Here is a 14,746-nt window from a genome sequence, read left to right on the forward strand (position 1 = left end):
TGTTTCCCTGGGGTCCTGGGGAGGCATGGAAGGTTTCCAGGATGTTGTCCCCAAACCATAAGTATCAGCATCAAGTGGAATACAAATGCTCCCCCCTCATCTAAAGACTTCAGTTCAGTTCAGTCGCTCAGGCGTGTCCGACTCTTTGTGACCCCATGAATCACAGCACGCCAGGCCTCCCTGTCCACCACCAACTCCCAGAGTTCACTCAGACTCATGTCCATTGAGTCAGTGATGCCATCCAGCCATCTCATCCTCTGTCATCCCCTTCTCCTCCTGCCCCCAATCCCTCCCAGCATCAGAGTCTTTTCCAATGAGTCAACTCTTCGCACGAGGTGGCCAAAGTACTAGAGTTTCAGCTTTAGCATCATTCCTTCCAAAGAAATCCCAGGGGTGATCTCCTTCAGAATGGACTGGTTGGATCTCCTTGCAGTCCAAGGGGGTGGAGCCTAACAACCTGTTTTAACAAGCCCTTCTGAAGGCAATGGCAACCCACTCCAGTACTCTTGCCTGGAAAATCCCATGGATGGAGGAGCCTGGTAGGCTGCAGTCCATGGGGTCGCTAAGAGTCTGCACGACTGAGCGACTTCACTTTCACTTTCTGATTGAGTCTAATGCACTCTAAAGTTTAAAACCATTGGAGTTTAAAGTCAGCTTTGCAGTCCATCAAAAAGTCATGGTCTGGGGAATTCCCTGGCGGTTCAGTGGCAAGGACTCCAGGCTTCCACTCCAAGGGGCTCGGGTTCAGTCACTGGTGGGGTAACTATGATCCCAGCGGCAAAATAAAATGAAAAGACGGTCTGAGTCCTTAACTGTTAGGCGTCAGAGTACCAATGAAAACTGTTAATTTATTGAATATTTATTTGTGCCAGGTACTCTTCACGTGTTATCTTATTGACATCTCAAGACAACGCTATGAGATGACTGCCTTTGTCTTTGTTCTGCAGAGGAGGGTGTTAAACCGCAGTCAGATTAATTTCCCACAAAGAGCCCTATTTTTTTTTCCCCCACTGGAATTGTGATATCAAAGTCTGATTGGGTAGAAGGATAACTAGGCCAGAACCACCAATAGAAACTCCCTGAAGGCCATCCTGTCACAAACTTCGTCCGCAGCTCCCTCTGCAGTCCAGGGCCCGCGCGAACGTTGAGTTTCTCCCTCCCTCGGTCCCTCAAGCCTTAAGCGCTAGTCGGGAAGCGCGTTACCACGGAGACAGGCGGGTGAAGCAGGCGTGCCTCGCGAAAAGAAGTCGGTTGTGGAAGTGTAGGCGGCCATTTTGAGACCGGGCAAGAGGGGCGGGACTGGAGCGGCAGAGTGACGGTTGACCGGTTTTAACTTAGTGACAGGTACCACCCGGCAGGGAGAAGAGGGAGTGCCTGGGGCCTCCCTGGGAGGGATGCAGGGGGTGGGGGCGGGGTTAAGAAGGGGAAGAGAGGGACCGGGGGAGGAGAAGCGGGGAAAGGCTGAGGAAAAGGAGGAGAGACCAGGGACTGGGCACAGAGGGGCAGGGCGGAGAGAGGGCGGGGCGAGGAGCCTGGAGAGGCCAAGAAAAGAAGCCGGGCGATGAATAGGGGCGGGGCTAGAAGAGGCGGAGCTTAGAGCTGGGCTATCCAGGGCATGGAAAGAGATGGCGAGAAGACGGGAGGAGACAAGGTACCGCGGTTCAGGGGGAAGGAGAGGACCGAGAAAGTGCTGACAGACAAGGCAGCGCCGGCAGGGAACGAGGAGGTGCAGGGCGAAGAGAGGGTGCGGAGCGAGCGGAAGGCCAATGGCGAGGAGAGTTCCCGAGGCAAAGAAAGCGTCTCCAACGAGAAGGGGCGGGATCACAGGAGGGGGCGGGGCAAGGAACGGGCTTGGGAAGAACATCTCCCCCAGGATGAGGGGGGAGGGCGGATCGATAAGGGGAGGGACAAGGCGCTGAAGCCGAGCGAGGGGCAAGCTACAGGAGAGAAGTCGAAGCGAGGACAGGGGAAGAGGTGGGGCGTGGGGAAGGTACAGGTTCGGGGGAGGGACTGGTCTAGAGGCAGGATCTGGTACCTGGGCAGGTCCCGAGCACGGAGAAAGGGGCGGTGCGGAGAAATGTGGAGGGGCGGGGCAAGACGTGGGGGCGGAGCCAGGCTCAGGTATGCGAGGAGAGGAACTGGGGGCAATAGAGGGGGCATAGCTAAACCGGGAAACAGAAATAGAGACCGACTGAAGAGTAGGGGTCGGAGGCAGAGCACAGGCAGAGCAAAGAAGGATAGGGCAAGTTTAAGGGGTGAGCCTGGGAGGCGGGGCGAAACCAGGGGTAGGGGCATGGCCAGGAGCAACAGTAGGGGAGAGCCCAGGAATAGCAGCAGAGGCAGGGTCCGGAAGAGCGGTAGTTGCCGGCCGGAGGTCTGGAGCAGAGGTGGAGCCAGGAGCAAGAACAGGAGAGAAGCCAGGAGCAAGAGCACAGGCGGAGCCAGGAGCAAGAACAGGCGAGAAGCCAGGAGCGAGAGCAGGAGAGGAACCTGGAGCAAGAACAGGACCGGAGCGAGAAGCAAAAGTAGAAGTGGAGCGAGGAGCAAGAAGAATAGGGGTGGGGCCAGACATCTGAGCAGAGGCGGGACCAGGAGCAGGGCCTGGGCGGGGCGCAGGAATAAGGCGGGATCTAAGACGGCGCCTACCAAGAACAGTCTGGCCGGCTGGTGACCTCCGCCTTCTTCAGGTTGAAGCCACGTTACCTACTTGCCTGAGATGTTCCCTGCTGGCCCTGCTCCGCGGCCGAAGCTCCGAGTCCTGCGGGCGCTGTGGGCACTGCTGGTGGTGCTGTTGGCACCGTGGAGGTTGTGGGCGATACAGGAAACCCAGGAGTGCACCTGGCAGGTTGTCCTGAACAACTTAGAGTCAGTAGGCAAGAACGACGCGATCGATCATTTCGTCGATCAAGAGCTGTACACAGTGGACAAAGTGTTCGACCTGCTAGTGGACGCGCCCATCGACCCGGACGAGGTGAGGGGACTAGGGGCAGGCGAATGGGAGAGGTCCTGGAGCTGCACCCTTCTGGGCTCTGGACATTTGCTCACCATCTCCTTGCAGACATACTTGGGCTTTCCTTACTACCTGAAGATCAACTACTCCTGCACAGGAGAAGTGGTGAGTGGGTGCAGGGGCAGGGGATGTTTATTCTGTTGGGGCCTCATTTTTCCCCCTTTCTAATGTTTAAATAGGCATGGCACCATTGAACCCTAGGGGCCTTAAAGATTCAAGATTCCTGATATCTCACCAGGCACATAGTTGGTGCTTATTAGCTTTTAATTTCCATTAAAAAAGAAAAAGAAAAAACCAGAGAGATATAAGGACTTCCCTGGTGGTCCAGTGGTTAAGACTGAAAGCTTCCACTGTAGGAGGCACAGGTTGGGCCCCTGGTCAGGGAACTAGGATCCCACGTGCCAGATATTGGGGTCAAAAAGAAAAAGAAACATGTTTTCCTCATAAAATAAAGAATATATTTTTTAAAATTGAGATAGAATTCACATGTCCTAAAGTTCACCATTTAAAAATATACAATTCAAGGGTTCCCTGGTGGTCCGTGGCTAAGACTCCCGGCTTGGTGTGCAGGGAGCATAGGTTGGATCCCTGGTTGGGGAACTCAAATTCTGCAAGCTGCCCCTGGAGACCACTAATCTGTTTTCTACTTCTGTGAAATTGTTTATTCTGGACATTTCATATAAGAATGGAATCAAGCAATATGTGGCCTTTTGTATCTGACTTCTTCCACTTCACATGTTTTCAAGACCCATCCATGTTATAACATGGATCAGTATTTCCTTTTTATGGCTGAGTCACCGATGCAATGGACTTGAACTTGGGCAAGCTTTGGGAGATGGTGAGGGACAGGAAGGCCTGACATGCTGCAGTCCATAGAGTTACAGAGTCAGACACGATTGGGCGACTGAACAACAATATTCAGTTGTACGGATGTGCTACATTTTGCTTAGCCATTCATTAAGTGATGGTGATTTGAGTTATTGCCACTTTGAGGGTGGTTATTATGAATGATGCTGCATTTGTACAAGCATCTGTTTTCAGTTATCTTCAGTATATACCTAGGAAATTAATTTCTGGGTCACATGACAACTCTGTTTCACTTCTGAGGACTTGCCGGGCTGTTTTCCAAAGCAAATCCATGTCATTTCACATTCTTATAAACAGTGTATGAGGGGTCCGTTCTTTCTGTGTTGTCATTTGTTATTGTCTATTCCTTTGATTCTTGCCGTCTAGCATGTGTGAAATGGTATCTCAGTGCGGTTTTGATTTGCATTTGCCTCATAACTAATGATGTTGAACATCTTTTCATATGCCCGTTAGCCGTTTATCTATCTTCTTAGGAGAAATGTCTGTTCAGATCCTTTGCCCATTTAAAAACTGAGTTATTTGTCTTTTTACTGTCACATTATAAAATTTCTTTTTATAGACTGGAAAATAGTTCCTTTTCAGATATATAATTTGTAAATATTTTTCACTTTCCATGTCTTTTCACTTTCTTAATGATGTCCTTTAAAGCACTAAAGCTTTAAATTTATTGAGATATAATTCACATCATACAATGGCACCACAGTTTTAATTTTTGATAAGCCCAATTATCAATTTTTTTTTCATTTGTTACGGGTCCTTTTGGTGTTGTCTAAGGCTTTACCTAACCAGAAGTCATGAAAATTTACTCCCATGTTTTCTTCTAAGAGTTTGTTTGTTTGTTTTAGGTCTTATGTTCAGGCCTTTGATTCATTTTGAATTAGTTTTTGTATATGGTGTGAGGTAGGGGTCTAATTTTTACCTATGAATATCGAGTTATGCCAGGACTGAAAAGATTATTCTTTCCTCATTGAATTGTCTTGAAATCCTTGTCAAAAATCAATTGACTATAAGGGTATATTTCTAGATATAATTCTATTCCATTGTTCTATATGTCTGTCCATATGCCAGTACCATACTGTTTTGATCACTGTAGCTTTGTAGTAACTTTCAAATTGGGAAGTTTGAGTCTTCCAAATTTGTTCTTATTTAAGATTGTTTTGACGGAAATAAGCAGAATGTTGTGGTTTAGAACTGAAATTCTGAAGGCTACAGACCTGGGTTTGAATCTACCATGGACTCATATTTATCTGGAGGAAGTATAGCATGATAGTGAATCCTTTGAGCTCTGAAGCCAGGCTGCCTGGCTTCAAACCCCAGTCCTGCTCAGTGAGTGATCTCAGGCAAGTCACTTAACTTCTCTGTACCAAAGTCTCCTCATCCTTAACAAGGCTACAATAATGATCATACCCACTTCATAAAATGATTAAATATGTCTGCAGCACTGAGCACAGTGGCTGGTTCATAGAAAGTGAACACTAGCGATAAGCTTCTAGAGTGTGACCTGGGCAGAGAGTTGACTCCATCAACCTTCTCTCCTTATCTGTGAAAGCCTGATAGTCATTCCTTTATCTGTTCATGCAACACTGAACTCTGAGTCAGACCCTTTTTTTTTTTTTTCCACAACGGGGTGGGGAAGTGGTACACTGATAAACAATGTGCCCTGCTTTTTCTTCTGGATTCAGCCCACCAGGGAAGCAGACAATCAACAAGTAAATACAGAGAACAACTTGTTAGTGTAATCAGTGCAAAGATGAAAATAAAATGAGGTGAAGGCATTAGCTGGAATGGTTGGGGAAGATCTCTGAAGAGCTTGAGCAGAGGCCTGAATGATGAAAAGGGAGAGAACTGGGGAAAACATTGGAGCTGAAGGAACAGCAGGTGCAGCAGCCCTGAAATAGGACTCAAGCTGGTGTATATGAGGAACTTCCCAGAGCCCGTGTGTGGCTGGAGCAGACTAAGCGAGGGGGAGAGTGGGAGGGGAGAGAGACCTGGCTTTCTCTCTAGTGAGATGAAGCCATGAGGTTTTGAACAGAGGAGGGATGCAATGGGATTCAGGTGTTAACAGGCTGAATGAGGGGCAGAGCAGGAGCAAGGAGACAGGGAGGAGGCTGATGCTTGGTCCAGACAAGAGTTAAGGGTGGACAGCACCAGGGCAGTTGTGGCCACTATATCCCTGATAAGGAAGAGGTCCCCAACACACCAGCACCTGCTCCCCTGTGATTGGAAGCCAGAGGTAGGGCTGGGACAGGTGTAGGGGGCAGGATTGAAAGGGCCCAGGCCGAGGCATTCCTCAGGATGAAGGCCTATGCCAAAGGAATAAGACTCATTTAATCTCCCACCCGTGTCTCATAGCTCCCCCCACACCCCTGCCCAGAGTGACTTGAGCACAGCTGTCTCTTGGGGATGCCTCCAAGCCTTTGCTAATGCTCTTCTAGAGACTTCCCTGGTGGTCCAGTGGGTAAGACTCCATACTCCCAGTGCCAGGAGCATGGGTTTGATCACTTGTGAGGGACCTGCATACCGCATGATCCGGTCAAAAAATGAAATATTAATGCTGTTCTATACCCTAGAACAGGCTTTCCTTGGTAGCTCAGCTGGTAAAGAATCCCCCTGCAATGCAGGAGACCCCAGTTTGATTCCTGCATTGGGAAGAGCCTCTGGAGAAGGAATAGGCTACCCACTCCAGTATGCATGGGCTTCCCAGGTGGCTCAGCTGGTAAAGAATCCTCCTGCAGTGTGGGAGACCTGGGTTCCATCCCTGGGTTGGGAAGATCCCCTGGAGGAGGGCATGGCCACCCACTCCAGTATTCTTGCCTGAGAATCCCCATGGACAGAGGACCCTGGCAGGCTACAGTTCATGGGATCGCAGAGTTGGACACAACTGAATGACTAAGCACAGCACAGCACATACCCTAGAATACATGTCTTCCTCCTTCCATCACCATGCTAAGTCAGGGGTCACCAGACTCTGGGATCTAACGCCTGATGTTCTGAGGTGGAGCTGATGTAATAATAATAGAAATAAAGTGCACAATAAATGTAATGCACTGGAATCATACCGAAACCTTCCCCCCACCCCCCAACCATGGTCAGTGGAAAAATGTAGTCCCCACTAAACTGGTCCCTGGTGCCAAAAAGGTTGGGGGCTGCTCTAAGCCCTGCCCTCCCTTCTTAGTCCAGCCAGGATCCTGGCATTTCTGGGAGGTTGTCCCTGGCTGCCCAGCCACCCCCGTCCCTAGTTCCTTTCTGTCTAACTGCCCCTGCCTGCCTGCTTGCTAAGTCACCTCAGTCATGATTGACTCTTTGTGACCCTATGGTCTGTAGCCCCTCCAGGCTCCTCTGTCCATGAGATTCTCCAGGCAAGAATGCTGGAGTGGGTTGCCATGCCTTTCTCCAGGGGCTAACTGCCCCATCATACCCCAGATCCCAGTCCCTAAACCAGAAGCCCCAAGAGTGAGAATGGAACCCCTGAATGAGGGAAGAGGCTGCTAGTAGTCTGGGTGCCAGGTGCTCCCCCCTTTACATTTTTGTTTACCCCATGCTTTTTTGCTCTATGCATTCCCTATGTCTAATTTCTGTCTGAGGACCTTGCTCTGGACTCACCTCCTCCGGGAAGACCTCCTGAATCCCTCCCAGCCGAAAGCACCTCCGCCCCTCTCCTAGACTGGTCCCATCCCCCTCCCGAGCCCCACTAGAACATGTTCTCTGACCTTCCCACGGTGGAGAGTCTGTTCTCCTGACCCAGCCTAGGAGGATGGCAGGCTAGTAAAGGTGGGGTCAAGGCAGGGGGACCCACAGGCTCTATTAAGGACACCCTGTGGGGCCATCTCGCCCTCAGTCTTCTGAGGCCCTGGTCCGCAAGGGCCACCTGACAGGGCTGAAGCCAGTGGTGCTGGTCACCTTCCAGTCCCCAGTCAACTTCCATCGCTGGAAGATAGAGCAGCTGCAGATCCAGATGGAGGCAGCCCCCTTCCGCAGCCCAGGTGAGCCTGGAGGGTCACAGCCTGCCTGGTGGGTGGGGGCGTGGCCGTGTGGGCGTGGCCAGGAACCTCAGCAAGGTTCATGGTCTCAAGGGGCGGCTAGGAATGTCAGAGGGGCCTATGACCTGGTGGGGATGTGGGGGTGGTTGGGGGCCTCACAGGGATCTCTGACCTGGGAGGGGGGTGGCCAAGGAGGCTTCAGCAGGTTCCGAGGCCCAGATGGGGCCACACAGAGGCCCCAGGGGGATCCGTGGCTGAGAATGGAGCATGCCAAGTTGAGTTGCGGGGAGATCCCAGTGGTTTGTGGCCGGGGTGGGAGGAGGCTACTGGAAGGCCCCAGCAGCCTCAGTGCCCACCGCCTGCCAGCAGAGAGATGTGACGCAGAGGAGGTGTGTCTCATGAGCTGGTACACGCCCATGCCCATCAAGAACGGCAGCGTGGTCATGCGCGTGGACGTTAGCAGCAATGGCCTGGGGCCCTTCATTCCTAATAAAAGGTGCCCTTTCCCGATCCCGGGCTGGGTGAGGCGCGGAGACTCTGGGAGGGGCTTCCTAATTTCCGGATTCCCATAGAAGATAAGAGGGGGCCTCAGGGATGGAAAGGGGCAGGGAAGTGGCTGTGAGCTCTGGCAGCAGCCTGAGCCCACACCCGTGCTTGCCCCACACCCACCTCCAGGTTTCATGTGAACATCAACGGCTTCCTGGAGGGTGGGCGAGACCGTGAACTCCAATTCACTGTGGGAAATGAGGTGAGAGGGCTCCAGTGATGGGAAGAGCCCCAGTGCCATGCTCTGCTAAGTACACATTAATTCTTGACAGTGACCTGTGAGAGAAGGTCCTCTAGTATACCCATTTTAAAGAGGAGCAAACTGAGGCCCCAAAAGGATGGAGCCATTTGCCCACAGACTTGTAACTGTGTCTACCTGATTCCTGTACCCATATTCTTAATCACAGTGCATTCATTCATTCAGTAGGCACTTCCTGAGCACAGAGTGTGGTGCCATGGGAACATATCAGTGAACACACAGACCCAAATCTGTGCCCTCTCTCTGAGCTGACAGTCTAGTGGGAGAGACAGACACCAGACCAGCACACATGAGATCAAGTCAGTTCCATAGCAGGTTGAAAAGTGGTCAGTGCACTGGGGAGAATTCAGAGTGAGGGGAATTAGGTCTCTGTAAGAGGGGGTGGCGGGGGTTTCCCAGGTGGCTTAGGGCTAAAAAAATCTATCTGCCAATGCAGAAGACACAGGAGACATGGGTTTGATCCCTGGGTCAGGAAGATTCCCTGGAGTAAGAAATGGCAACCCACTCCAGTATTCTTGCCTGGGAAATCCCATGGACAGAGGAGCCTTGTGGGCTACAGTCCATGGGGTCACAAAGAGTCAGACACAAATGAGTTCACACACAGGAGGGGACGGCAAGAAAGGTGTAATTGAGAAGGTCGACGTTTGAGTACAGTCTTGGTGGAGCAGAGCAGGAATTACGTAGTTACTAGAAGAGCATTTCGAGCAGAGGGAACAGTCGGTATAAAGGCTCTGAGAACCAGTGAGGAAGCCCATGTGGCCGGGAGAAAATGAGCAAGGGGGAGAGTGGTGGAGGATGAGGTCAGAGAGGTGATGGAGGCAAATTGCACATGGCCTTGTAAGTCAGGGTAAGTTCTTTAGGTTTTATCTTAAATGAGACAGAACCGTGGGAAGAGAGGGGATTGTTGAGCAGCCCTCTGGCCCCTGCCCCGCAGCTCTTCCATCTGATACCCCAGTACTTTGTGAATGTCCCATCGAGGCCGCTGTGGTACACTGTGGACCAGACACCCGTGCTCATCCTGGGTGGCATCCCTGAGGAGAAGGCAATCCTCCTGACCGACACAAACTTCAAGGACTTCTTTCTCGTGGAGGTGAGTCACTGCAGGGCAGATGGTGGGTTGGGTTTTAGCTCCTAAGGTGGAAAGGGGCCCAGGGCCACGGAAGGGGTCCCCAAAGGCACATCAACACCCAGAAGAGGCAGATAACATCAACAAAAGACAGACTCTGCAGGCTGGGTTCAAATCCTCCTTCTGCCGCCTCCTGGCTGTGTGATGTTGGGCAAGTCGCTTCACCTACCCTGGCCTCAGATTCCCCATTTGTAAAATGGGAATGATATTTATATTTACTTTACAGAATGATTCTGAGAATGGCACAAATGCATAGCAGTCAGACCCAGAATGAGTAATATGGGAATTGAAGCTATTATTATTTATAGGTCCATCATTTGTAGTTCTGAAATCCCAAATCTTTGAAATGGCATTTTCACAATTCAAGGCTGAAATGCATTTGTCGAGAAACTCTGACTTGAGCTAACAAAGACTTCTTTTTTTTATTTTTACGCGTTTTATTTAATAATATTCTGATGCTGCCCTGCAGAAATATTAAGGAATTTGACTATGGGGTGCTGCCTCAGGCCCCACTGGGTTTTTGGGTGGTATATATGTGCCATGAAGCGTGCTTAGCCACTCAGTCATATCCGATACTTTTGTAGCCCACCAGGCTCCTCTGTCCATGGGATTTTCCAGGCAGGAATAGTTTGCCATTTCCTAATCCAGGGGATCTTCCTGATCCAGGGGGCTCCAGCATCTCCTGCATTGCAGGTGGATTCTCTACTCCTGAGCCACTGAGGAAGCCTCATATATGTGTCATCTTACCTTCTAAACACTGGAAAATTCTGAATTTCAATATACACCTGGCCTCTAGGGTTTCAGATTCGGCATTGTGAGCCTATATTACTTCCAAAACATGGAAGTAGTGTCTGAAGCAGGGTCCTTTCAGCGTGAAAGACAAACATGTTTGGGTTAATTGCAGTTGTAGGCAGAGCTCCAAACCAGTTTGGTTTCAGCAGAGAAATAGGATTGAATAGGTACACCCAACTGCAAAGCCCGGACACAGAGCAGCCTGCAGGCCTGGCTTGATTCAGGGCTCGAATGAGGACTCCAACTTTCAGCTTCACTTCTTCTGGATTAACTCCCTCCTCAAAGTGATTCAGATCATCCCAGCTCGTAGGCAGAGAAAGAAAGCACCTCTTTCCCAAATAGATTTTTTTAAAATTCCTGAAATTTATTTGCTTGGTCCTGATGGGCCCAGCTTGGGTCATGTGTCCCGAAAGAATGGAGCGTGCCAGCTGGCTTAGCACGAGTCATGAGATCTATCCTAATGAGGAGGGTACCCGAGACAAGAGACAGTGAAAGGATGACTCCCCCGGAGTGAAATCAGGGTAGCTTTGCCACAAGCTGGGAGGACAAGAAGCTGGTTGTTAATCTTGTCTAAGATAACAATGTGCGCCACAGCAACCTCTAAAGACTGCTTGAACCTCCTCCCATCGAAGCTGAAAGTGCCATCTATGATTTCTGGTTTTTTTAATGTTTGTTTACTTATTTATCTGGCTGCAACAGGTCTTAGTTGCAGCACGTGGGATCTTCATTGCATCACGTGGCATCTTTTGTACTGTGGCCCGTGGGATTAGTTGCTCTGAGGCGTGTAGGATCTTAGTTCCTCCACTAGGGATAGAACCCACATCCCCTGCATTGAATGGCAGGTTTTTAACCACTGGACCACCAACAAAGTCCTCCCACACATGGATTTCTGACAACCCCACGTGGATTAATGTTCTCTCAGTTCCCTTTGGCTCTGAATTCCTGCTTCTGTTGAACTCCTTCTGTTTATAGAACATCTCTGGTTTATAGAGCTGTCCTGTCAGCTCTCTCTGCTTCTGACCCAGGTCTTTGCAGACCTTGTTCAGTTTTCACGCTCCTGAGCAAAACACACCCACAGGAGAGATGTAGCCAATGAATTCTGCTGAAGAGATTTGGAGGGCAAAGGAGGGGAGTTATGTCATGAGAATTAAAAGTGCAATTTGAACTTCAGGCATCCTTTTTTTTTTTTTTTTTCAATTTATCCAGAAGAAAATCATAAAATTCATAAAATTCACCATTTTAAAGTGAACAGTGTAGTACCATTGAATATATTGGTATTGTGCAATCACCAAATCTATTTCCAAAGAATTTCCATCACTCCAAAATCAAAGTCTATTTAGTCTCATTTTTAACCAGAAGGACTTTTCCCACATTGCTGTCTCTGCTCTGTTCTTTCTTCCTGTTTCGCACCTCAGCACTCCTGTCAACTGCCTCTAGGATCTCATAGGAACATCCCCCGTCCCCCTACCCTCCGCATACACACACACTATGCAGCTGTCTTCAGCCCTGTGTTGGTCAGGTTTAGATGCTGTAACAGGAACTCCCCAGAAGCCTAGTGATTAGGGTTCCAGGCTTTCACAGCTGTGGCCCAGGTTCAATCCCTGGTCAGAAGCTGAATGGTGCATCCCCGCCCCACCCCCCCCCACACACAAAAATTAATAGATGCTGTATCAAAGAGACTCCTGAGAGACAACAGCTTAAATGGATGCTATTGCTCATTTGCCAAACAGTCCAGATGTGAGAAACCCCAATCTCTTTTACTTTCCTGCTTCACCATCCTCTAAGCCCCAGGTGTTGATCTGACCCATGTGATCGGAGCTGCGTCATGCCCATGTCCATACTGAAGCCAGCTTGGAAGGAGAAAGAGCAGAAGTGAAGGGCAAGCTATTTTCTCTTAAGCAAGTTTCACTTGCAGTCACATTCCATTGCTGAGGAGTTAGTCAGTTGGCAACATCCACTGCACGGGAGGCTGGGAAGTCTAATTTCCACCTGGCTGGCACATACCCTGGTAAAACTCCATTACCAAAGAAAACGGGAGAAATGGAGTTGAGCCCAACTAGCCACCTGCCAAAAATGGAAGAGGGAGTTTGTTGGTTCATGTAACCAAAAAAATTCAGGACTTCAGGTCCAGTTTGATCCAGGATTTCAAACAGTGTCACCAAATCTGAGTCTCTCTCTCTTTCTCCAGTTCTCAGACCTGATTCCTCTGTATTGAGTTTCAGTTCAGTTGAATTCAGTTCAGTCACTCAGTCATGTCCAACTCTGTGCAACCCCATGGACTGTAGCCTGCCAGGTTTCCATGTCCATCACCAACTCCCAGAGCTTGCTCAAACAATTGACTTTATGCTCAAACATCTCTGGACTTGGAGCTGCAAAGGTTGCATCTTCTCAGGCCCACATCCAGTGGGAAATATCTTTCCCATTATCTTCTAACCCTCAAATCACAAGATTCCTTCCACTTGGTGTGGCTCACCATTCGCCCACCTTGACTCAGTCATTGTGGTCAGAGAACCCCAACAGGCTGCGTGTTGGGGGAAATGAGTCAGAACTCTCAAACACTGCTCAAATAAGAAATCCAGCTGACTCACAGCTTTTCTTTTTCTCAGGCATGTGGAGGAAGAGGGGAGGTGTGATGATCTTCTAGTTTAACAAAGAAATTTTCCAAGTATTTATTCCAGAAAACAGAGGCAGCACTTTAAATATTAACAGGGCAATACATTGTGATATCCAATCAAAATGACAGATTGAGAGGGTGCAGGTTAGTTTGCCCAGGCATAGCAACAAAGTCTGTAGTCTGCAGAAATCTCTTATGTACTGAATAGGTGGGGAAGTGAGAATGTTTATATTCCTCTTAACTTGGTAAAATTTCCCTTAGCAGCAGAGCCTAGAGTTTTATTTTGATTTATACTTTTTAAAAGTAAAAAATTATTTTTTCTTGTCTTCATTGCACAGCATGTGGGATCTTAGTTCCCCAACGAGGAATTGAACCCATGCCCTGGACATTGAAAGCTCAGAGTCTTAACCACTGGACCACTGGGAAATCTCTGATTTATGCTTTTTGTTGGAAAAGTTAGTGGAAAATTCCACTTTCTAGTGGAAACTTTCAGTCAAACGGAAAAATGGAGAGAATTGTATAATGAACCCAGCTTCAATAATTAACATTTTTGGGTTTTTTTGCCCTACCTTTTTTTCCCTAGAATGTTTGAAAGAAAATTCTAGCCATCATACCATTTCACTTGTAAATTCTGGAAATAATTGAGGAAATATCTCTAACACATTAGGACTTTTAAGAAATAAAATCACAATGCCATTACAAAGCCCAGCAAAATTAACAATAAGCCCCTCCTATTGGGTTGGCCAAAAAAAATCAGTTGGATTTTTTTGTAAGCTGTTACAGAAAAATCCAAATGATTTTTTTTGGCCAATCCAGTATCATCAGTTCAGTTCAGTTCAATGCAGTCGCTCAGTCGTGTCCGATTCTTTGCAACCCCATGAATCGTAGCACGCCAGGCCTCCCTGTTCATCACCGTCTCCCGGAGTTCACTCAGACTCACGTCCATCAAGTCAATGATGCCATCCAACCATCTCATCCTCGGTCATCTCCTACTCCTCCTGCCCCCAATCCCTCCCAGCATCAGAGTTTTCCAATGAGTCAATTCTTCTCATGAGGTGGCCAAAGTACTGGAGTTTCAGCTTTAGCATATATCAGTTTCAGCCAATATCATCTGACCTGGTCATAGTTAAATTTCCCCCATTATCTAAAAATGTGTTTTACAGTTGGTTTGCTTGAATCAGGATGTGCCTGTTGCATTTGGTTGTGAACTCTCTTAATTCTCTTCTTACCTGTAAATCTGCTCTCCCCCAACCCACAACCATCAATCACCTTTTTTTTTTCCAGGTAGTTTAAGAAGCCAGGCCTTTTGTCCTATAGAATTTGACTGTTTGCTGCTTTTTTTTTTTTTTTTGGCTGCTCTGGGTCTTCATTGCTGCGCGTAGGCTTTCTCTAGTTGTGGTGAATGCGTGCTGCTCTGCGGTGCATAGGCTTCTCATTGCAGAGCACAGGCTCTAGGGACGTGAGGTTTAGTAGTTGCAGCTCAAGGGCTTAGTTGCTCCATAGCATGTGGGATCTTCCTGGACCAGGGATCAAACCCATGTCTCCTGCATTG

At 48.8% G+C, this 14,746-nt stretch overlaps 1 protein-coding gene across 8 annotated transcripts in view; it reads left to right on the forward strand.

Moving 5' to 3' along the window:
• Nucleotides 1,589-14,746, forward strand: part of CATSPERG (cation channel sperm associated auxiliary subunit gamma) — a 30,206-nt gene continuing 17,048 nt past the window's right edge. For 5 of the 8 annotated variants that reach the window (XR_001919485.1, XM_018062335.1, XM_018062330.1 and 2 more), the window contains exons 1-5: nt 2,692-3,115; nt 7,716-7,860; nt 8,227-8,353; nt 8,533-8,605; nt 9,597-9,752. Coding sequence is in view for 7 of the 8 variants with exons in the window: in XM_018062335.1 (XP_017917824.1) it covers nt 2,717-3,115; nt 7,716-7,860; nt 8,227-8,353; nt 8,533-8,605; nt 9,597-9,752 (900 nt within the window). In the remaining variant the exon portion in view is untranslated. Of the gene's footprint in view, nt 1,652-2,687; nt 3,116-7,715; nt 7,861-8,226; nt 8,354-8,532; nt 8,606-9,596; nt 9,753-14,746 lie in introns of those variants that run through there. The other 3 variants (XM_018062333.1, XM_013971288.2, XM_018062329.1) reach the window with 2 other exon arrangements.

The sequence above is a fragment of the Capra hircus genome, chromosome 18 (genome assembly GCF_001704415.2).
Source record: "Capra hircus breed San Clemente chromosome 18, ASM170441v1, whole genome shotgun sequence".
Taxonomy (NCBI): domain Eukaryota; kingdom Metazoa; phylum Chordata; class Mammalia; order Artiodactyla; family Bovidae; genus Capra; species Capra hircus.